Source organism: Primulina tabacum, chromosome 9, assembly GCF_025594145.1.
Source record: "Primulina tabacum isolate GXHZ01 chromosome 9, ASM2559414v2, whole genome shotgun sequence".
Lineage (NCBI taxonomy): Eukaryota > Viridiplantae > Streptophyta > Magnoliopsida > Lamiales > Gesneriaceae > Primulina > Primulina tabacum.
Window position 1 is genome coordinate 40,977,035 of NC_134558.1, and position 24,417 is coordinate 41,001,451.

At 36.4% G+C, this 24,417-nt stretch overlaps 1 protein-coding gene across 3 annotated transcripts; it reads right to left on the minus strand.

Moving 5' to 3' along the window:
* Window positions 1-5,361: 5,361 nt before the first annotated feature.
* LOC142556284 (uncharacterized) lies at window positions 5,362-24,360 on the minus strand. 3 transcript variants are annotated; one of them, XM_075667708.1, is made up of 4 exons: window positions 23,706-24,358; window positions 9,820-9,924; window positions 9,603-9,659; window positions 5,363-5,921 (listed from the first exon to the last, which is right to left on the minus strand). In XM_075667708.1, the coding sequence occupies exons 1-4, from the start codon at window positions 24,051-24,053 to the stop codon at window positions 5,592-5,594; spliced, it is 840 nt and encodes a 279-aa protein (XP_075523823.1). In that variant the 5' UTR covers window positions 24,054-24,358; the 3' UTR covers window positions 5,363-5,591. The 3 variants fall into 3 exon arrangements, with proteins under 3 accessions (XP_075523825.1, XP_075523823.1, XP_075523824.1); XM_075667709.1 differs by lacking the exon at window positions 9,603-9,659; XM_075667710.1 differs by lacking the exons at window positions 9,603-9,659; window positions 9,820-9,924 and having other exon boundaries at window positions 5,362-5,921; window positions 23,706-24,360.
* Window positions 24,361-24,417: the final 57 nt, after the last annotated feature.

Genomic DNA, 24,417 nt, shown 5'->3' on the forward strand with positions numbered 1-24,417 from the left:
TCAGATCGAAATGTTTTAATACTTTTTCCAGCTGGTTTTCTACTTCAGATCTGAATTCTTTGAACCTTTCAAATGCCTCAGATTTGTGTTTTATCAAATAAACACACCCATACCTCGAATGGTCATCAGTAAAGGTAATGAAGTAGGATTGCCCATATTTTGTGCTAACACTTAGCGGGTCACAAACGTCTGTGTGGATCAAATCCAGTAGACCATGTGCACGTTCCACGTTTCCATTGAATGGAGTCTTAGTCATTTTTCCTTTTAGACAGGACTTACAAGCATGTAGAGAATTTATGTCTGACAAGTCAAACATGCCTTCTCCCACTAGCTTGTGCATCATTCTTTGGGAAATATGACCTAGTCTAGCGTGCCATATTTGTGTGGGATTTGAATCATCTAACTTTCTTTTGTTTGTTGTTGAAATCATGTTTACTCGGACATTCGCTTATCATTTCCAGAACATTTCTGGCACATATAATTACTTATGTCCGGACTTCTTGCAGTGAAATAAATATGTTCTAACTTATCGGGCTTTGTAGGCCTTTTAAGTGTCTTTCAGAGTTTGCCTCTTATTGGGATTGTTTTTTTTTTTTGTGAGGGACAGAACATTTCTTTCCCTTACCTTGTGGGCCATTTTCGTCTGACGAGAGGCCCATTAGAAAAACAACGATTTTTCTTATTTTATGGTGATCTCATAAGTTATAAGCATATTGACTAGCTCTTCAAGGCTATCAAATATCTTATTAAACTTGAAGTTCACCATAACCCCGTCAAATGAGGAAGATAAACATAACAAATTGATGTTATCAATTAACTCGTTAGGAATCACATATTCCAGGCCCACCACATTTTCAATAAGCCCAATCATATGTACACCACGCTCATGGGCCAGAGCCCCATCTTGCATGCATGTAGTCATGAGCTCCTTGAAAGTGGTGTGCATAGTTTCATGCACCATGCAACTCTTTCACGTACATTCGAATGTCAGCAGCATTCAAAATTTCCTCAAACTGTCCCTACAGTTCATTTGACATAGAAGCGAGCACATCACACTTTAGCTTGCATACTATGGTCCCACCATCTTGCATGCATTGTCAGTTCAACAAGACTGATATTAGTGTGTATGTCATTTTCTCTGAATTCAGAACAATTTTCCCAACCAGTCTTGAAAATTAGATTCGGTTAGCTTGTTAATAACAAAAATGAATTACGTGACGAAATCGAAAATATACTGATATGAAAACAGAATAATGATTGCTGATTATTTTAAAATAATTTTAAGATATAAAATATGGATTTTATTTTATAAATCTCCCTCCCACTATTTTGACATTTTCACCACCCTCTGATGAAAAAGGGAAATCGTATTTCCTTAGTGGGCACGTAGAGTCCAATTAGCCAATTATAATCCCGAATAATATCCGCCAATTATAATTTCTAAAAGGTATAATCCAATTGCATCCCTATGCAATCTCCGCGTGTTTTGCCTCACGTTTAATAAGGACCCAATAATATGACGCCGTTTATTTTCGCGTGTCAAACCGACCCATCAATGTTGAATTGTAGTAGACGGTCGCCGTGAGTTCCCCCAATAATATGAGCCGAAGTCATGGGAGTTCCACTCAATTCACATCATATGTCCGGTGGAAGTCACAGCATTCCGGCGTACAGGCCTCCCCAATAATATGAGCCAGACACTGTCCGCGGGTAGCGATCAACATGCAAGCATGGTTGATGGAAGGCAAGGAAAACTTAAACTCCTTTAATTTTTACTTTTTCGGTTTGATATAAATTTTGAATCTTATTCAAAATGAGAGATTTTAATTTTAAATGTGTCTCATCATTTTAATTTAAAAATCGCGTGCCACGAGTTTGTATGTTTGCCGGATTCATGCAACTATATTATATAATAATATACATACATGCATACTACTATATATCACATATATCATAATATGACATTCAACAATAAATAAGGATGATCGATCGCCAACACTATTAGATCCATGTGAGCCATACATGGATCCAGGTCCAAAACCTAGGTGAATGCAGGGATGCAAATGCAACTATTACAAGGGCTTCCAATATTTTACATGTCTTCATCTCGTTCAACGGGCCCACCATCTTCCAGTCTTAATCTCCCACTATTTCTAATAATTACATTTAAATAGCCATGACACATAAGGGATACATCTCATGGGGTGGGAACGGGCCATAAACCAGGCCCACTTTAATAATATCAAATATTAACAAAACGAATAAAACAGTAAAATATCTTAACATACACCTAACACATTGGTCAAGGCTCTCGATCATCCTTCATGCATTTAATATCAAATATTAACATCAATTAATTAAACAAATTTAATTAAACGATCAATCGTATATCTAATAATTTAATCACTAACCACCACAATTATTAAAGAATTTAATAAATTAAATAAACTCCTTTACTTAATTTCATATTAAATCAATAATAATTAATTTATTGTAAAACTCATTTTTACCATAATTTTAATTATTTATTTCACAAGAAAATTATTAATTTTCTAAAAATCAATTTTCCAAAATAAAAATTGAATCAATTTTCCAAAATATCAATTTTGTCCAAAAATTTGAAAAATTAGAAAATCGCACCCTAGGCCCAAAAATTATAGCCCATTATTCAGCGCGCTTCCCGAGACGCTCCCGGGCAGCCGCCCGCCCACTGCCCGCTCGCTGCCCGAACGTTTCGGGCAGCGGCAGTGGCCCTGTGCGCGCAGAACGCGCACAGGCGCGCCGACACCGCGCGCAGGCGTCGGACGCCTGCGCTAGCGCGGTGCGCACAGGCGTCCGACGCATGCGCTAGCGCTGTGCGCGCAGGCGTCCGGCGCCTGCGCTAGCGCGGTGCGCGCAGGCGTCCGGCGCCTGCGCTAGCGCGGGGCGCGCAGGCGTCCGGCGCCTGCGCTAGCGCTGTCCGACGCCTGCGCGCTGCCGTGCGCGGCCCTGCGCGCACGGACTTGCCCGGAACAGTTCCGGGCAGATTTAATTTTTTTTTTTTTCGAAAATCTGAAAAAAATAAATTTTCGTGGTGCTAAATTTTCTTGTGTGGTTAGAAATAAATTATTCAATATCAAAATCATACGATTTAGAAAAACCTTAGCTCTGATACCACTGTTGGATCACGGTTTTCTACACGCCCAAACGCAGCGGAAGATTTAAAAATTTTAGATCTTGACATTCAAGATATTGTTTGGGCGCTCGTATGATTTTATCATAAACATTCATAGGGCGTTAGAATATTATACCTTTGGTGATTAAATCACTTGGCTCCAACTACTCCGGTATCAACGGACGTAGCTCTTGTTGTAAATCCCTACGAACTTTCTTCGAGCCTCCTTATTCGATCTCCGAATCAGGTCCACGACCAGATTATTTGTTCCTCTTCTAATTTGCACTAGAAAATTAGAAGATGTTTTGCGCAGAGATGAAACACCCTAAGACCCGGCACCACCCTAAAACCCTTTTGAGTGGCCGAACCTTATTGAGAGAATTTGTGAGAGAATATTTTTGAGAGCTTCAATTCTTGTTGCAACCATCATAAACAAAACCACCGAAAGCATGCTTTTTGATAAGGATAAGAAATCCTTATTTTAATACAAATCTTTCATTTAACTTTACTTAATCCAATTAATTAAGTAAATGAAATATTCTTATTTTATGCTAATCGGGATTCTCGAATATTATGCCTTTTTCTTAAAACTTTTTCTCAAGCTTTTCGGATGCATATGCACGTAAAAATAAGATTCTAAATCTTATTATATTTTCTAATCTTATATTTACTTAATTAATCTCATTAATTAAGGTAATTAAAGATTCTAAAATTGCATGCCAACTTTTGCCAATCTCGATTTTACTTTTAATACATATAATTAACATTAATGGACTTGATCAACTAATTAGGCTAGTCTAGCTAACTAGTTTAATTAATTTAATCCAAGTCCATTAAACTTTAATTATTAAGTATATTGGACTTGTACTCCTATAAGCCCATAAATATACTTCTCAAAAATTAATATCTAATAAACCCAACATTTGAGTTTAATAAATTAAATTCTCAAATTTTTTAAATTCAACTCTTTGAATTTATTCTCTCCAAATTTCATAAATTCAACTTCTTGAATTTACTATCTCATAAATTCAACTCCTTGAATTTATTTTCTCAAAATTTAATTATCATAAATTCAACTCCTTGAATTTACTATATCATAATATAAATTCAACTCCTTGAATTTATTCTCTCAACGGGAACAAACAATCCAGTACTTGTGTGACCCTCAATGGTTCAGGGATACAGCTAGCCGTGGGTTCACAACTCTTTGTGATTCAGAATAATATTTATTCTTATTCGGGCTTACCCTAGTTAGCCTCATTCTTTTCATCAACACCTTGATTAAGAATGTCAGAACTCATTTCTGATTCCACCCATCGGATCATGGTAAGAGCGTCTAGTAGCATCGCCCCATGATCCCCTAGGTATCCCTGATAGTGCCTGCAAGAACCAGTCGATTATGATTAACGTACAGTACGGTCCCTTCATCTCATATATCCCGATCGAATCTGCAACCATTGGTTCATCGAGGGTTGCATAATAATTCGATAACTATGTGACAACTATAATAGTGGCATCGCGTGTACTATTTGAAGAACTCCTTCTCCAACGTACATCTCGCACTCTGGCCAGAGATTCCACGCACTATTATTTCATCAGATCACATAGGATATCCACACCCGTAGGTGAGCGGTGAATCCCCGACTACAATGCACTGGCTCCTATATGTGCCGCAACTATACCCAACCTCGCCACCTGATGACTCTCCTGGAGCCGGTAAACGAGTCAAAGCACAGCCCTAGCATATAGAGCCTCAGTGTTGTCCCGGGTCGTAAGGACTAATGGTGTACAATCATAACCACAGACTTATCCTCTCGATGAATGATAACCACTTGGAAAGTCCGAGGGAGGGTTGTTCGGTATAATCATCATATGACTACCCATCTGTATGTTTGGACATCTCTATGCCCTTACCAAGAAACGCAGTACACAACATCACAGATGCTAATCTCGAGCTCAAGCGACCTTTATCCATGTTTTAGGCGGCTGAATCGACTAGGAACGAATTTAGAATATGCAGTGTTTACAAATGAGTTTCAACATCGAATTACGATTCATTTGTATTAAAGCATAATCAAGGACTTTATCTATGCTGTTTGCATGAGTATACAGATAAAGTATAACGAAACCATTAAAAGTTAAATTATATTAAAATAAAGATTGTTTATTTCACTTGAATCAATAAATTCTCTAGCCAACCGTTGGCTTGCAGGGCATCTATCTAACAAGAGTAACATACAAGCATTGACCACGACAGATTGTCCATCGGGATGGTTTGGGGGGAGGGGGTTTCCTGTGTCGTTTTCTTTGTACCGGTGTCCAAAAAAAGAAAAGAAAAAAGGATTCACAATTCTTCCTCGACATGCACATGGAGGAAAATTCAAGAAAACAAGCAGAAACTGGTGAAAAGTAGAGTTCTCATGGAATAGCTGTTTCATCAGATCAGAGGAAAGAAAGGGCCTGTGCCATGCTGTTTATCAGCATCAGGGACACTGGTGTAGCAGTGTAAATGGTTGGATATTTCCCAGCTCCAGTCCTCTTTTCTCCTCACAGACATATGGGGCCATCTATTTACTCTTACATAGTGTTCCCTTATCCGTCCATCGTCATGTAAACCCGTGACAACAGTGTAGCAAGATTCGTGGCCTCCCCACACCGGGTCATCAGGATCCGCGGTTATGCTGCCATCAGGGTGGAAGTACCGCCGCATCATAGTTCCTGTGCCTCGCCAGTAGGGGTCGAGGTTTCGCCAGTAACTGGGAGCCTCCTGCGGGAGATGGAAAGACTCTGTCAGATAAATTCCCTGTAAGAACATAATTCACCATGAATAAACTTTATTTTCAAGGAGTAGGAATTATGCCCATAATTCTAGTGTGCTGTTTCAAATGGAAAAAGTTAATCTGTTATCCTCTCTTCATTTAAAAGCTTGAGGATGCCAATATTGAAAAAAAATCAGTGAAAGTATTCTTTCTTCCTTTAGGATGATATCTATGAAGATATGATAGCGACGTGTATCTGAAACCGCAGCATGTTTACCCTTTTTGCACCAAATATTGAGTAGCCTATTTTCACGGCGTAAATCCTAAACCATAAAGATGCCGGGCTAACCGCAGTAATTCAGCAAATTAAGGTCGATCAGGTGTCTTTACTATGGCGAGGACAACGTAATACTCATTTTTTTCCTTGAGAGTTTGAAGATGCTCACGAGAAAGTGCCCTTATCAATTAATTATACTAAACTACTACCAATTGTGCCAATTTGAATATGACCTGTCTGAGACAACAAAATATCCACGGAAGATCAAGAAACTTAGAGCTGTACGACTGAGTGCTACATGAGTGTAGAAAATTGATAAAAGAGAGGATTTAGTTTATATTTCAAATACTCTATCCAAATATTGGCTAAACATTCTTCCCTTTGACCAATGTACGACCAATTAAGCCATCACAGCAAAGTTTTGGCAGAAAAGCAATAAAAGCAGAGGATTTCACTTATATTTCTATTATTTTATCCCACTCTTGCTTAAAAATTCATCCCATTCGATCAACATGTGAACAATCAATAGAGCCATCACCTCTAGGCTTTGGCAGAAAAGCAAGAAACGCTATGTTGCATGGATACGGATACGAGTATCGTATCGAATACGATACGGATACGGCGACACGTCAAATTTTGAAAATATTAGATATGATTCGGCTAGGATACGACAATCATTAAAATATATATAAATATTATATATATTTATATTTATATAAATTTAGTATTGAAAAGTAAAAATTATAGAAATTGAATGAAAGAGACGGACAAATGTATTTAGGGATTTAAAAGCCTATCCAAATTTATTTTAAATTATTTTTCTTTAGTCCCCAGAAATTTTAATTTTTTTTAATTAATCCCTAAAACTTTTAAATATTTACAATTTTGCCCAAACGTATCCGAAAAACGTATCGATGCCGTATCCATGACGTGTCCTCGCCGTGTCCGAAACGTATCCGGCTGGTCAACCCTAAACAAAGTCAACGATACGGATTTTGAGGTATCCGACACGCGTATCCGCGTGTCGTATCCGTATCCGTGTCGTATCCGTATATGATACTTCAAAAAAAAATTTAAGGTATCCGTGCTACATAGAAGAAACGTGGAGGAGGGATGTCCTATATATTTCTAATGTTCTAAGAACAGAACATTGGCTAATCATTCTTCCCCTTCATCAATATATGGACCAAGTATGCCATCATCTCAAGGTGGCCTTAGCGGGAAAGCTCCATTAGGTACTGTTACAAGTACTGAGAAAATTGAATCCAAGTGCACACCGTCTATGATGGATAAACAGAAACAAAGACTAGGAAACCACTTTGTATAAAGTAAGCAACATTGGGGTTTTATGGGTCGACGTTATGGTGATAATAGACAGGGAAAATGCACCAGCGTCTTCATATTTGGAGCTTTAACTGTAGCATGCAAAAGAATTTCAGAATCTCGTATTTTAACTTCAAAGTATTTTGTGAATCAAGCAACCTTTTCTACTTTGAGCTTGAGAAATTACACTAACTAGGTACCATGGAATGTTTGATCGACAAATGCCCAGTAAAGGGGAAGGATTCAATCTAACATGTTCATCTCTTTCTAATATTTTTTCCCCAGCATTTTACTCCAACTGGGATTGTTCAATTTTTTTCACTTGAACATCATGGATTCACAGTTTTGTTCAGAATCAACACAGGAAAGAACATCACCAGCTTGGAATACAGAGGTGTTGCCATACACTAAATTGTTGAAGAAAGCCAATCACAATAAAAGAGATTGGGTAAAGGGAATTCTGTAATTACGAATTGATTCTGAGATAGAAGTTACACTTATAATTTGGTTTAAGAGCACTAAAGAGGATTCTAACTTCTTATATCAGCTGAAGTAACCCTAACTTAGAAATTGAGTCAATTGCCCTTCTCACAAATGTTTCAACTAAAATATAACCAACTCAACATACATTATTCAAAGAGAATATATATATATGAGCTGATAACTATTGTAATAGAAATCTCATTTAGCATATATCTGACTTATATAATATTCCTCATTACATTACCACAAAACACGTTTTCCCAAAACACCTTGGAGAACACCTCAAAAAAGAAAAATTACCAAAATTTACCTCGCGTCGTACCAAAGCATATAAAACACAGACTAACTGGTATTCTTGCTAACCCCTCAAAGTATCATATGAATTCAACGGATGGTCATTTCTCAATCAAAGCACATAATATCAAAAGGCCCAAACTCATCAGGCATCAGGCAGTTAACGTAACCGAGCAATACAAGGAAGATTTCGTGATGTGATATTTTAACAATTTTTTTGTATAATGCTTACTATTCACAGTATTCTGTAATCTGGTTACATGACTCATCTCCTTTGTTTGTTTGTTTTTTTTTAACTTAATTCCACCATAACATATAACAGTTACCATCTGATCCTTGTGTTATGAATCAAAAAGAAATTGAAATTCAGAATCCGCTCAAAATACAAACTGAAACAATGTAAATACAGATCCGGACCTCAGGGAGAAGCATTTTGGTCCTAATCAATAAATTGATAAACAGAGAAAGCAATGACACAATTAGAGATTAAGAGATGTTTCAGCAATATGGAAGTTGTTTAAAAAATTTAGGCAAGTCAAATTCCTACAGATCCTTCACCGGGTTTGCTTAGCCGTGAGAAGGAAAATAGCTAACTGAAAGGAAAAATATCATAATTTTATGGAGTTCAATACAAAAATCATCAGCCTTGGGAGGGGAAACCAACTCTCACGATTAGAATTTGTTGTGCTAACTGCTCAACGCATAGTTATTTCCCATGTCAATTCACGAGTTTGTGATTTTTTCTCCAAATTATCAAGAAGTTTTTGCTTTTGTTTTCAGCCTGTACAGGCTTTATACCTCAATGATTGCCGATAAACCCTGAGTTTAGGAACTATCACTCTATCAGTGCTTCCAAAGCAACTTGTTCAAAAGTGAGCTATAGGAATCCTCTTTAATTGCCCCATAAGCTCAAGAAATGCTGATGGACACCTAGATTCTTATTATCAATGCTTCAAAAACAAATTTGTCCAAGTGAGAAGAAAGCAGTAGAGATCCTCTTAACTTGCATATTCTAGGCTAGCCTCACTAGCTCAAAAAGCATTCATAGACCCCTAGGTTTAGTAAATCTGTCTTCCATAAAGAAGTTCCCAGCCAGAAGAAAGCGTCTGCAGTCCTCTTTACTTGCTTATGCTAGACACACAAGCTCAAAAATCCATTGATGTAAAAATGAACTTTTAAGATTTTTTACAGCTTCAAGAGAGAGAGTGCTGAATTAATTCTCTAATGTATTTTACATCCAGATATGGGAGCTCAAGAGCCAAAATCATAAAAAGTCAGTGGTTGATGATTGAAATTTGAATGGATGACGTACCTCAGTAAAATGAAATTCCCATATATGATCACATAAATCATTCCGAGTTATTCTGGTCTGATCAACAACTTATTTTATTAGAAATGGATAAGTAGATAGAAATTCTTGTAAAAGTGGTTTATCTCATTGTGTGTCTGACTCTTAGTGTGTGATACATGTGATTCCATGCATATATATAGATTTTGGGGGGGGGGGGGGGGGGTGGAGGGCTACTCACGTGTTTACTGTTCATGAGAGAAAGTGAGTAAGCTGACAACTTTGAAAGTCCTGGAGCTTTTAATAAGTGAGGTATATGTGCTTTCCCCAGCCATAACTCATTACACTGATAAACAAAAACAAAAAAAGGCAAAACGACCGTTCATCCAACTTGATAAATTAATCCAAAACAGTAAAAGCGGTCAATTTGGTAGCAAGATCTTATTTTTTCAGTGGAAATAATATCTAATTCGAGCTGCTAAAGCCCACTTTAATCCCTAATGCTTAATGAATTTCCCGGTTTGATCCCTATTTTCTATGATTTGCCAAAATAGCCCACATCATGTTTCAAATATTCACCCGGTTTGGTACCAATGTTAGTCCTCCGTCAAAAAACAATGGAAAATAGCATAACCTCAAATGCGTCTCCCACAAACCTCCATCTTCCCAATCCTTCAACTTACTACTTGCATCTTTCCAATCCCCCAAGTTTGCATCTCTTCTTAATGTTGCCTAAAAAAATTTCTTCCTCTCTCTATTCCATCACATATTCCCATATCCTCAAAGTTTACTCGTAGGGTTGCCTTTAGAGTTGTTAAATGGGCCGCGTCTCAAGCAAAAACATGAAAGCAATGCCAATAGGTGATATTTCAAATAAAATATTAGCACCGTCACACAATATCAAGTAATCATTGTCACAATCAAACAAATCATACTAGATTTCAATGTCACCAATTGTATTTGAAGAAAAAACCACATATCCAAGCAATAGGAATAACATAGAGAAATTTAATTATAAATTATAAAAACAGAAATAATTTTAAATGTTAAAATACCTAAAAAAAACTAGCCCCAAGTTCACAAAATGCATACTCTAAAAGTAAGTGTCTTGATGTAACATTTCAAAAAAATTTAATGAAAAATTAGAATTTTTTTTAAACAAATGAAGGCCCCCACCCACGACCCAAACAGGCTGGCCGGTTGAAGGATCGTGTGCTGGGCACCTTGAGGTGCTTCAAACACAATATTCTCCAAGAGATGCAATAGCTCGTGTTCTAAGAATGTTTAAACCGATGAATTAAATCGAGTTTGATATAAAATCAAGCAGAAAACACTCGAAGTAATCATTCGTTAAGAAACACTGATATATTTTATATCATTTGTAACTGAATAACTGAAAATATAGGGGGAATCAGTTGTGACATATATCAGTTCAGTTATGGTTAAAACTGAACTGACGGATGCTCTAACTGATCAAATCTGTTTGAAAACAATAGTTAAATAATTAAATACACAAGATATGTTTATGGATGTTCGGAGACTTCAACTGCTCCTACGTCACCCCTTCTACCACCTCGGGTAGGATCCACTAAAAGACTTTGATTAATTACAACAAGTGTAATAACCCACCTAGTTTAGGACTTACCCTACTGCCTAACTGAACTCCTAGACTAGACTGAAGGCAGTACCTTCCAGCCAACACTTGTTTAACGTCTGTGTGTCAAAGACTACATACACAAGTTTATTGTCTTTGTGCAAGACTATATTTGAATGGTGGTGTGTGTGTGTGAGAATTGATTCTTTTTATTACAACACGAAAGTGTTCTCACACACTGAGGAAATTGTGCTTCTAGTCTAAGCTGATAACACAATGAAGTGTTCCCTTTGGGCTGATTACTTCTTGAAAGCTGATATGCAATACGCGTGCCCTTTCTATTGTTTTTCCACGCTCTTTTTTTTCTATTCATGTTGTATTGGTCTTCACTGATCTTCTATTTATAGACGGGAAACTGATCGTACAGTGAGACTCAATAATTGCATCAGTTGCAACTTGAATGTATTCCTTGATATTTGTGTCTCGACTTTTTCGACATCTATGCTGGAACATTTTGTCTTTAAACTTTGATGCAACGTCCATTATTGTACCTTTAATCGTACAATAACTTTTCCTCAGTGTGCACAGCTGGATTCCATTGAATAAGCTTGTCGTATTCTGCAAACTGATTGATTTCTAACTGATGTTCTTGGACTGGTTAGTTGAACTGATCTTGAATTTGTTCGACGAAATCAGTTGGCTCGTCAGCTGAACTGATTTCGCTGCTTCAGTTGAACTGGTCAGCTGGACTCTTCATCAGTTGAGCTCTTCATCAGCTGACCGGGCTTCTGAAGGTCTTCTGCTGAACTGTGTATCAGCTGGACAATCAATTGAACTGGTCTTTGATATATCAGTTGAACTGATTCAGTTTGGGCGATCAGTTGGCGCTTTCAGTTTGCGCCTCGATAGCTTCAGTTATGACTTGATAACTGACTAGTTCGAATCCTGATCAGTTCCAGCTTCCTGCGCACTTAGGTAGAATCATTAGTAACAAAATAACAAGTTTTGTTAACATCAAAATCAAGATTGCGAACATGAAATGTTCCAACACCGGTTTTGACCCATCTTCAAACGAGTTACTAAAATAATAAATAGTAATCCAACCCACTTATTTACTATGGTGGGGTAGGCCGACCCAACGGACTTAGCCAGTTTTGACAGCTCTAGTTGTGTCATCCCAACAAAATATTTCCATTCCCCCAACTTACGAGTTGTATCTTTCCATTCCCCCATATTTGCATCAATTCTTAATCCTACGTCAAATCCATAGTTCCGTCATCATTTACAAAATCTTTCCATTCCCCCAACTTACAACTTGTATCTTTCCATTCCCTAGAATTGAATCACTTATTAATCTTACGTCAAACTCCATCATCTCTTTGTTTCATCAAATGTTCCCCTATCCACTTTGGCTGTATATTTAAGCCGTCCTATTCAAAATCTCAGCCCCCACTTCCCACACTGTATAATCTTTACCTGTTTGAAGGCTTGTTGTGCAGCATTATCCAACTGTTGTGCACCCCTAAGCACCAATTCATATTCAATTTAGGGATTCCATGACTCTTTTTTCACTATTACATTTGTCTCACCAGACCAACTTACATATTTCTTTTCTTGCAAGCCTACTTATCCAAATTACCAGCCCCACAACTCTTTGCCCAGAACCCACAAATGTACCACCTTATGCATTTCCCCACCTCACCCACCAGCCACCATAGAAGGAATTGGTCTTATTCTTCAAAGAAGTCATCATTAGTAGAGGTGAAGGGTGAAATCGATGAAGGTGAGAACGAAGTTATGTTATGACAGCCCCATTTTGGAGATACACTAGGCCTTTCGTCTGTGTTAAACAACAAATTTAATGGTTGGACTAAACTTGGTGCATTTTTTAAACATGAGGGACTATTTCACCCCATCCAAAACAATAAGGATTAAACCGGGATTACCCTGAAACAACAAGGACCAAAACTGATATTAACCCAACTTGAGCCAAATTCCCACATGAAAATTTTCTTCATATCCAACTCAATTTGATTTGTTTACATTAGGCTCTAGAACCAATGGACAAAGTGCTAAATGCACGAGAGCTATCTCTTGCAACTACAGAAACATCTTTAAGTTCCTACAGCATCGATGGATCAATGAGTCAAACCACAATATGTATGTTATTGTATCGAGCTATGGATAATGCTATGGGTAGTTAATGGATTTAAGGCAAAAATGTAGGTCTCTAGTTTTAAATAGAACCTCAAGTCTCGTAAAGAAGAGTCTGTGAATAATTTTTTCCTCGTTATTATTTCATCAATTTAATAATCCTATATAGAAGAGAGTTCAGATAAAAAGATGATCATATCCAGACTAAAAACAAGCAATCATCGTATCGTAATAAAACATAAAAGATCACTATAACCTGAATCAGGCAAGAAGGCACACGGATCTCTTCAAGAACGGTACTGAAATATCTCAAGGATTTAGCTTAGGTGGTGCGTTGGTTCTTAAACTCCTCCCAATGCAACCCAAGACGATCTCGTTCCAAAATCAGAAACCAAAGTTGGACATCCATCTCAAGCCTAAAAAGGCCAATCCTACCTTGTCTTCCCAAGAGGTCCTTTGGTATTGAAAAGATGTTCACATCTATTAAGCCATCCCAAGGGGTCCGACTGTCCGCCAAACTGAAAAAAATCTTGGTTGGAATATGAAGGCACATAAGAATGGCCTTCCTCTCTGCTTCACAAGTAGACCCTTGTGAGCATCGATTGTTTGATTCATGTTGCTTGCTGCCCTTGTCTCCGTGTTATGGGACTGTCGACGGGTTTATGATGGAAACAGAGACGCATTTTAGAATAAACAACTATGGTGGCACAAGTATGGGGCACAATTCGACAAAGCCTCAATTAGGTGATTGGGAAGTGAGTGAATTGAGTTCTTTGTTAGGGGATTCAGATAATGTTAGGTCGGATGTGGAAGGTGAGGATTTCAGGGTTTGGGAAGGGGATTTCTCAGGATCTTTCTCTGTTGAACATTTCTATGAATCATTTTTCCAATCAATTCCTTTCCTTCTTTTCCTCCTTTTTCAATATATTTGGAAAGAACCGATCCCACAGAAGGTTCAAGTATTCTTGTGGATTGTGTGGCTCTGAGGAAATTGCCAACTTGCGACATGTTGCAAAAAAGATGGCCTAATTGTACAGTATGTCCGAATTGGCGTGTCCTCTGCCGGAAAGAGGAAGAGACTCGAGATCATTTACTTAGGCATTGTCCATTCACAAGTTGTATTTGGTCCAAAGCTCTGGAAGAGTTGGGTTTGGGGTGGGTTGCTCCAAGATCAACGTGTGAAATGTTTGTCTTAGATGTTGGTCGTGATCTTGGCAAAAGAAGTACTTTTTGGCATGTGGCAGTGCATTATATTTGTTGGTCAATTTGGTTGAAAAGGAACAGAAGGATATTGGACAATATAGTAGAAGCACTCAGATTTTAAAAACTTCTCGATTTCAGATTTAGTTAGGGATTGGAGGTTTATTTGTTGTTGATGTAACCAGAGCTTCATCTATCTTTTACGTAGTTGCGGATAACTTGTCGTCTTTTGTAACCTTTAACTTTAATTATCATAATAAAATATTGTTTCTTATATTAAAAAAAAATGCATCCTCAATTAATGATCAAAATACATACAAAAAAGTTGGATTGCACCCGTGATGGACAAAAAGTATTAATATTACAAAGTTGTAACACACCAAAATCGCCAAAAATTCTCCAATATTCAAACAAATTCCAACATAATCTTAAAGAGCGAGGACAATGTGGCCTAGACAAAATTCCAAAGAATACAACTTATATACAGCTTCCTCGAATTTCCACGAGAACATGGATCAGTAATTATAAGAGACCCAAATGGATCAAATCTAAGTTGTTTTGCTCCATCAATGAATACTAATTGACACATATTCGATCTCAATCTTCATGCAATTTTTGTCTATCCTCACATGTTTCATTTATCTTGTTGAGCTGGATTGCAAATTTGTAATCATTGTGAAATTTTATAAGATTGTGTATACTGACATCTAGTTTTTTCCATAACCTTTTTAATCAAATTAGCTCATGAATTCCTCGAGCCATAGTTCTTTTTTTTTTGGATAGAAAACTCGAGCCATAGTTCTAGATTTTACTTATGCACCGCTGCGAGCTACTATGGTATGTTTCTTACTTCTCTATGTTGCCAATATATTTCCCCACACTTCAGGATGCTGCCCATTTTGCATCTACAAAACCTTCAACATCTACGTTCTCATTGTTTTCCTCAAAAAAAGCCCCTCTCCTGGACTACCATTCGATGTACGCAAGATTCGATTCACGAAGTCTCTATGTGCCTTTGAGCAGAATAATACATAAATTGACTTGCTACACCTACATTATACATTATGTATGAATTGTCATAGAAAATATATAAACTTCCCCGCTCGGTGTTGAAATGATTATTATAATAAAATTAGTTTTCTATCAAAAAAAAAATACTCTCTTGCTCATAGCAACTTCCATCCCAAGGAAGTATTGGAGTTTCCCAAAGTCATTGACCACGAATTCTAAATGTTGTTTGAGTCTAGTCATCTCTTGAATGTTGTCACAAGCAATCACCATGTCATCAACATAAACAATTAAGATTGCTCTCTTCCAAGTTGTCATAAGAGTCCATTCTAAATCAATATAAATCATTATTGACTTTTTTCACTAACCAATGAGAGACGAGGTACTACAATTACCCCTCCTTCATAATACAATGTTATCGCCTCGACCTGACCCTCGATCCACCAGCGCCGGGAATCTAGAGATGGTTATTGCATGTTCAAGAGGTGACTCCCGTGAATTAGCACTTTGCCCCGCAGGTTGAACATGTTCATCTCACCCACGTAGCACTTTGCTTCGCATAACACTTATTTCTCGATTTTCCTATTGGTGTATGTCTTTGATACCTTTCTCTCACGCCCCGGGCCCAAGCCCGCGCAATTGCGACTTCACAATAAACCCCTATAGCAGCCAATTTATATATGTCCTCGCTTTACGAAAATAGCCAACATAAGTTGTTATAAGAGTCTATTGTAAGACATCATTATAAATCATTTTAACTTCTTTTTCTAACCAATGTAGGACAAAAAGTACTACAATAATCCTTTTGTATAATTTCATCAGCGATTCAAGATGGGATTTGTGACATTTAACTGGAGCAACTTCCAATCAACATTAGCTACAACATACAAGGAGGATCAAATGGAGTTTAGTTTCGTTGTAAGAGCTCCACCTATTGCGAACTCGCTATTACTATAAAGCTACATAAAAATGGAGCTAGAAATCCTCCGATCTTCGAGGAATTGGACAAAACAACTCAAAAGCATCAAGAGCAAGAATTTTAATCTCTGCTTCTATCTTACTACTAGTATTCCAACTGTGTGATGTATTGAGTGATTTTATGTAATTAATGATTAAATTAGTAAGAATTAATGTATAAATATTTAAAATTATTGATATAATATAATGAATATATTTAAATTTTAAATATTATTATAAAAATTATTATATTAAATTTTGTATATCATTTGAGATAATGCTATAATGAGGATAATAAACTTTTATCGTTAGATTGACGTCTTTATTTTGATCGAGTGGAACTGGAAATAATAAAACAAATATGAAAATATATTTAAAAAATGATATATTATATTGTGAATCCAAATTTTAAACAATAAATAAATATTTTTCAAAAAGTCCAAAAAATTTGTCATTTATTAGATGATGACTAAAATTTTAAGTTGGTATATTTAAAAAATATTTATGTTAAAGTTCTAATTAAAATGCACAATAATAATAACGATTTACGGACAATCACTATACCAAAAATTCACGACACCTTTTGAAAAGTTGGAAAATGTTATATTATACAAAAAAATTTATTTTATTTAATACGATAGAGAGTAGTGAGAATTGAATATATAAAGTAACACAACTCAAAACTATAATAAAAATTAAATGAAATGATATAATCAATGCAGACACTTAAATGTAGTTTATATTTTCAAGGGGCAACAAATTCAAATTTGAATTAAATTTTTTTGAAAAGACTTCACATTTAATTACGTATTTGTTTCCAAATATTTAACGGGATAAGTGAATACATTAATATGGATAAATATTTCATTTTATAACATATTACTTTTCGCGGGAACTTTCCAAATATGACAGAAAATCTAATTTTATATAAATATAAGTATAGATATAGATATAGATGTTACTGACAGTTAACCAATGGGTCAAATGAAGAGCAAATCGCGCAAATTGTTCAATCTCTTTGTTTGAAGCTTTGGTAGAAAGCTTCTACTTCTCGAATATTTCGTTAATCTCTTTTTAACATTTATAAAGAAGCTTTTGTTATGGCCAGTAATAAAACTTTATTAATTGATTTCGAAACTAGTTGCTAATGTATACATCTATACATGACGATTCTAAAATTGATGTTTTCTATTCCACCAAAAGGTAGATCTAGAACCAAGCCGCTCGAAAATTATTTTGGTTCCAGTCTAGAGATTAATTCGGTATGGTATTGATGACAATTTGAACTGTTTTATTTGGAATTAATTTGATTAATTCGGTGTGGTATTGATGACAATTTGAACTGTTTTATTTGGAATTAATTTTTATAAAAAAATTAAATCTATATTTTTTTAAATGGATTTTATTTTTTACTTAATGAAAACAAATACAATAAAATTTTGGAACATTAATAGAGAAATTATTTTCACATGCAAGGTGATGCATTAAAAAATATAGGAGACAAATTAAATTGTTTGTGTTCATATGTGATTGGGAATATATAATGTCCTTTGTTTCTTTCATCTTCTTTATATTCATTCATAAATTATTTTCTTTTTAACTTTATATCTTTATAAGAATGAAGAATTTGACCAACAGAACGGACATTTAAAATATATATATTAAGTTTCTTTTTGTAGATATCACTTTTGGCGGGAAATTACAATTTTTGACAAAAAATCAGTGTGTGTGTATCTATATATATATATATATATATATATATATCGAAGAAGTATTTATACAAAGTATACACAACTTATTCTAAAAAAATCAACTATAAAATCATACAGCTGTTAACATGATAATAATCACTACTGAATCATTATTTGTCTTAAAGACGTATGTCATAAACAAGCCATGAATTCAAAGCTGAATTTGAAGAGCCATAACATCCTTTTAATGGTGTTTAAAGCCCTTAAAGAGGCCATAAACGTGGATGTAATGGCCCTGAATGAGAGCCTTTTGACCTCCCTTCCATGAGCCTATAAACAGTGGCCAAAGGGTAGGAGAAATCACACCTTCCAGCAGTATTTCAGCAACTCATTCTTATCCATTTTCGAAGCACCACAGCTGCCGAATTCTTCTCTGGTTCGACGAAATCCAGCAACTTCGTGATCGAATTTTCAGTTGTCTTTCCCTCAAATCTTTGAAGATTATCATCAGATAAATGGGTTTTTGCTATACACTTACGAACACTTGCATTTCATAATTATGGATATACTTACGAAGAACAAGTATATCGATATATATATCAAATACACTTTCGCATTTCGTTGTAATCGCATTGTAAGACGATTATTGATTTATGTAATAGACTGCTTTTTGGTTATTTGATGTACTACGTGGCTTGTTGTTATACGATTTTAAATTGTTAAACGACGCCGATAACACGTCTCGGTTTCGGGGCGTGACATTTTAGTGGTATCAGAGCTGCCAGGTTCATAATCCGGCTGAGGATTTCAAAAGACAGTTTGACGAAGTTACATTTTGGCAAAAACTTAGTCATTCATGTCCACCCCAATCTTAGATTTGAAAATTGTAACTTTCTGTAGGAAACTCAAGAATTCGATTCCATTAATTATTCTGAATTGATCTCGACGTATAATCTTCAAACCATACGTCAATTCTCGAATTTTCCATCTTTGAACCCTTTCTGAATCAAATCTCGAATGAGATGACTATGAAATTTACCGTTTGATGATTATTCACGACCTTATCATTTTGTAAGCCTTTTCATTTGTTTTATTTTAGGAAATGACTTCAAATTCTTCTATGCGCACGAGCTAGAGGAACAAAAAGCTCATCTTCAGGCTCTCTTGGAACAAACCTCTTTTATAGCAGTCCAACGACATCAGCAAGATGCATTGGTCATTCAAGAAAGGCAAGACTCGGTGCAACATATGACTATGCATAACGAACACTTACAAAATCATGTTCAACAACTTCAGGATGCCTTTATCAACTTGGAACCTGAAATGGAACCAATAGAAGAACCAATGGAAGACGAAGCAGTAGGAGATGTCGAGATTTTAGATGATTGATGATTTAGTGTCGTGACTAGTTGTAATAATGATTTATAATCCATTTGCTTTCTCATGAATTTTTTCTCTTTTTGTGCTTCCTAAAACTTGGATTTGTATTGCTTCCCTTTTCATTTGAATCAATAAAAAAATTTCTTTGGTTTTATCAATAGTCGATTTCAGTTCATGATTAACTCATATATATGTGGGCAAACAAATATCTTAGAAGCTTGTACCCTTGCAGGATATGGACTGAAGACCGTTACGAAACAACCGCAACCCGCGCTACGGAAATCGCAACAACAACGATAATAACAACGACAATGAAGGGAACCTACCTCCGCCGCCACCACCACCAGGATTGGGCCTAGGTCAAGTTGACTTAATGGCCATAGCAACTATTGTGGCCACTACCATCCAAGGGTTGGGTAACACAAACGCCAATGGCAATCCGCCACCACCAGGACCTCCAGCACACGGGGTCAAGTACCACTATGAGTCCACTAAAATGTCACGCCCCGAAACCGAGACGTGCCATCGGCGTCGTTTAACAATTTAAAATCGTATAACGACAAGCCACGTAGTACATCAAATAACTAAAAGTCGGTCTATTACATAAATAAATAATCTTCTTTACAATGCGATTACAACGAAATGCGGAAGCATAGAACAAGATAATACAACTAAAAGATAGAATGACAAGACTGGTCTTGAATTGGTTTGACTGCATCACCAACCCCAAAAGTATTCTTGTTCTTTATCTTCGATTTGTTGTTGCGATTTTCGTAGCGCGGGCTGCGGTTGTTTCGTACCGGTCTTCCGTCCATGTCCTACAAGGATACAAGCTTCTAAGATATTTGTTTGCCCACATATATATGAGTTAATCATGAACTGAAATCGACTATTGATAAAACCAAAGAAATTTTTTTATTGATTCAAACGAAAAGAGAAGCAATACAAATCCAAGTTTTAGGAAGCACAAAAGGAGAAAAGATCATGAGAAAGCAAATGGATTATAAATCATTAGTACAACTAGTCACGACACTAAATCCTCAATCATCTAAAATCTCGTCATCTCCTACTGCTTCGTCTTCCATTGGTTCTTCTATCGGTTCCATTTCAGGTTCCAAGTTGATAAGGGCATCCAGAATTTGTTGAACCTGATTTTGTAAGTGTTCGTTATGCATAGTCAGATGCTGCACCGAATCTTGCCGTTCTTGAATGACTAATGCATCTTGCTGATGTCGTTGGACTGCTATAAAAGAGGTTTGTTCCAAGAGATCCTGGAGATGAGCTTTCTGTTCCTCTAACTCGTGCTTTTCTTCTTGTAGAGTATGTAAAGTTGCAATCAGTTTCCCGTTGTCTTTCTGTTCTCGAGCGAGAGATGCTCGGAGGTTCCTTAATGATGGTGTCCTTGTCGGGGACTGGTATAACACTCATGCGAGCCGTTGTTCGAGTGCGAGGCATAGAAGAATTTGAAGTCATTTCTTGAAATAAAACAAATGGAAAGGCTTAGAAAATGATAAGGTCGTGAATAAACATCAAACGGTAAATTTCATAGTCATCTCATTCGAGATTTGATTCAGAAAAGGTTCAAAGATGGAAAATTCGAGAATTGACGTATGGTTTGAAGATTATAAGTCGAGATCAATTCAGAATAATTAATGGAATCGAATTCTTGAGTTTCCTACAGAAAGTCACAATTTTCAAATCTAAGATTGAGGTGGACATGAATGACTAAGTTTTTGCCAAAATGTAACTTCGTCAAACTTTGTCTTTTGAAATCCCCAGCCGGATTATGAACCTGGCGGCTCTGATACCACTAAAATGTCACGCCCCGAAATCGAGACGTGTCATCGGCGTCGTTTAACAATCTAAAATCGTATAACAACAAGTCACGTAGTACATCAAATAACCAAAAGCCAGTCTATTACATAAATCAATAATCGTCTTTACAATGCGATTACAACGAAATGCGGAAAAGCGTAGAACAAGATAATACAACTAAAAGATAGAATGACAAGACTGGTCTTGAATTGGTTTGACTTCATCACCAACACCAAAAGTATTCTTGTTCTTTATCTTCGATTTGTTCCTCGTTCTTATATAGGGTGGGAATGTAAGGGGTGAGTATTTGGGAAATACTCAGTAAATGGGGGTCGATCGGGCATAACGAATATCAAAGTTATAATTATACGAATACATTATCATAATTTCAATCATAAGCATGTTGAAGCGAATACGAATAAAATACAAACATAGCACTGAAAATCATCTCATTTCCATGGTTTACTGATCAGTCTCATATATGTTACTCCTCTAAGGGGCGAGGCCAAAAGAACGGTTATTATAACCCACAGCATCAGGGCCTTGAACAAAACATATAAAATATCGGAATTTCCTTGCCATTTCTAATTCGTATCGTAACAGTGCATTTCAAATATTTCAAACATGCTTTCAAATATTATAACTAATATCAAACAACAAATTGTTCAAAGATTTTCATAACAAATAGGAACGAATATATCATGCCGATCGAATTTCAAGAAACATAAATAATGTATTTTCAAGCAATTATGGATATACTTACGAAGAACAAGTATATCGATATATATATCAAATAGTACACTTATGAAATGCAAGTGTACGTAAGTGTATAGCAAAAACCCACTTACCTGATGATAATCTTCAAAGATTTGAGGGAAAAACAACTGAAAATTCGATCACGAAGTTGCTGGATTTCGTCGAACCAGAGAAGAATTCGGCAGCTGCGGTGCTTCGAAAATGGATAAGAATGAGTTGCTGAAATACTGCTGGAAGGTGTGATTTCTCCTACCTTTGGCCACTATTTATAGGCTCATGGAAGGGAGGTGAAAAGACTCTCATTCAAGGCCATTACATCCATGTTTATGGCCTCCTTAAGGGCTTTAAACACCATTAAAAAGTTGTTATGGCTCTTCAAATTCAGCTTTGAATTCATGGCTTGAATGGAGTTTAAAGGCTTGGCTTGTGTGGTTAATTTCAGGTCACAACACTTGTCAAACACATTATAGTGGATCCAATATTTCACCTTTACCATTGCAACATTATCCATAGGTCGTCTTGTGAATCCAACATCTCACTCTTTTACACTCTCATCATTTCAAAGGATACTTGTCAATAGGAATCAAATTCAAAGTCTTCTGGTATTTGATAATTCACGGCATTTTTTGGTCCCTATGGTTGGAAAGGAACAGCAGAATATTTAAAGATGAGTCGGAGTCCGTCGACCAAGTTTGGGATAAAATAAAATTCAGGGTGGCATCTTGGACTATCAACTTGCAAGAGTTCAGTCATTTATGTATATCAGATATTGTTAGGGACTGGAAATTTGTAGGATTGTGAGAATTTTTGACGTGATGTCATAGATCTGCACTTTATTTCTCTTGTTTGTAGATTTGCTGCGGATTACTCATCCGCAGATACGGTGTAACCTCTAATTATTATAATAAATTTAATTTTCTATCAAAAAAAATATTTCTACCACTATGAATTAATTAAAACAACCCTACTCTTGCACGCCTTGATGTCTTATTGAGATGCCTTGCATTATCCCAGTACAAAGTAGGCCTTCGGTCGGATTGCTTCTCTATTATCCAAACACACTCCAAGTAGCTGAAACAGCGGTATACATAATTCATTGAATCTAGCCTTCACTCTTCCTAGAACAAATGCTAAACCAATAAAAGAAATGCTACTAATGGTAACCATGACTCAAGCTTACATTTTCAGCTAAAATAATATAAATATTACACCAAAAAGAGTATTACTATATACAAGAGGAACAGAATCCAGACCAATGTCTAATACAACTAAAAATCTAAAGGACTCAATCATGTACTTATTAGCACAAAAATACTATGCTATAGACTTATATTCATCAAAAAACATCAATTTCACAAAAGAGCGAACAAATTAGAAAAAGGCAAGAGTTGTATTTAATTCAAATTTCAAGCACACTTCCCGCCTAACAGATATTAGTTAACGTCTAAATCACAGAAGAGGAGAGGAGGAAACGAAACAGACAAGTTAATTAAAACTGAACAAATCAATTGCCAAATAATCTACAAGAATCAATAAGAAGGAAACGAAAATATTAAAGTGATAGAAAGGAACCTTAGGATCCCAAATTATGTCACTGGAAGCAACTTTCAGCCATTCCCGACAAACCAACCGAGATCGTGCCACGCTGCGCGCGTCAAGTTTGTTCAATATCATCGTCATGATTCCCGAACCAAAAATCATCAAAGGGTCCAACTCTGCCTCCGCCTCATCTCCGCCATCTCTTGAAGCCTTCTCTCCCCATACATTTTCAGCAAAATTCTCAAATTCTACACCAGGGACGTGCCCAAATGCATTCAATAAATACCAGGGAGAACGACAACTAGATGACCCATCTCCTAATTCCCCAGTCTTGGGCTTCTTCCTTCCATATTTCTCCCGTTTACGAATTGGATCGGACATCGAACTAGAGGAAGAAACAAAAGCAAGAGAAGAAAAAGAACGACCGTTGAGCCCACCACCTCCCTCACGAAACAGCAGAAAACCAGAAAGACGCTGTCTTTCAGGTTGCGTGCGCTTCCCCTTCAAACGGGGAAAAATTCATAGGGAGTACCAATAAGCAGAAGACTAAAAAAATAACAAGTAAAACACGTCAAGCTCATCTCGAGTTGTTCGAAAGGTATGGTCGTTGAGACTGCGGATTGATCAGGAGCTAGTGTTGTGGAAGAAATGGCACCGAACTTGCAAACTGACGTATATACTAAGAAATCGCTTCTGCTGCGGCTGACAATTTTTAGTCCAAATCCGATAATGACAAAATCAGGAA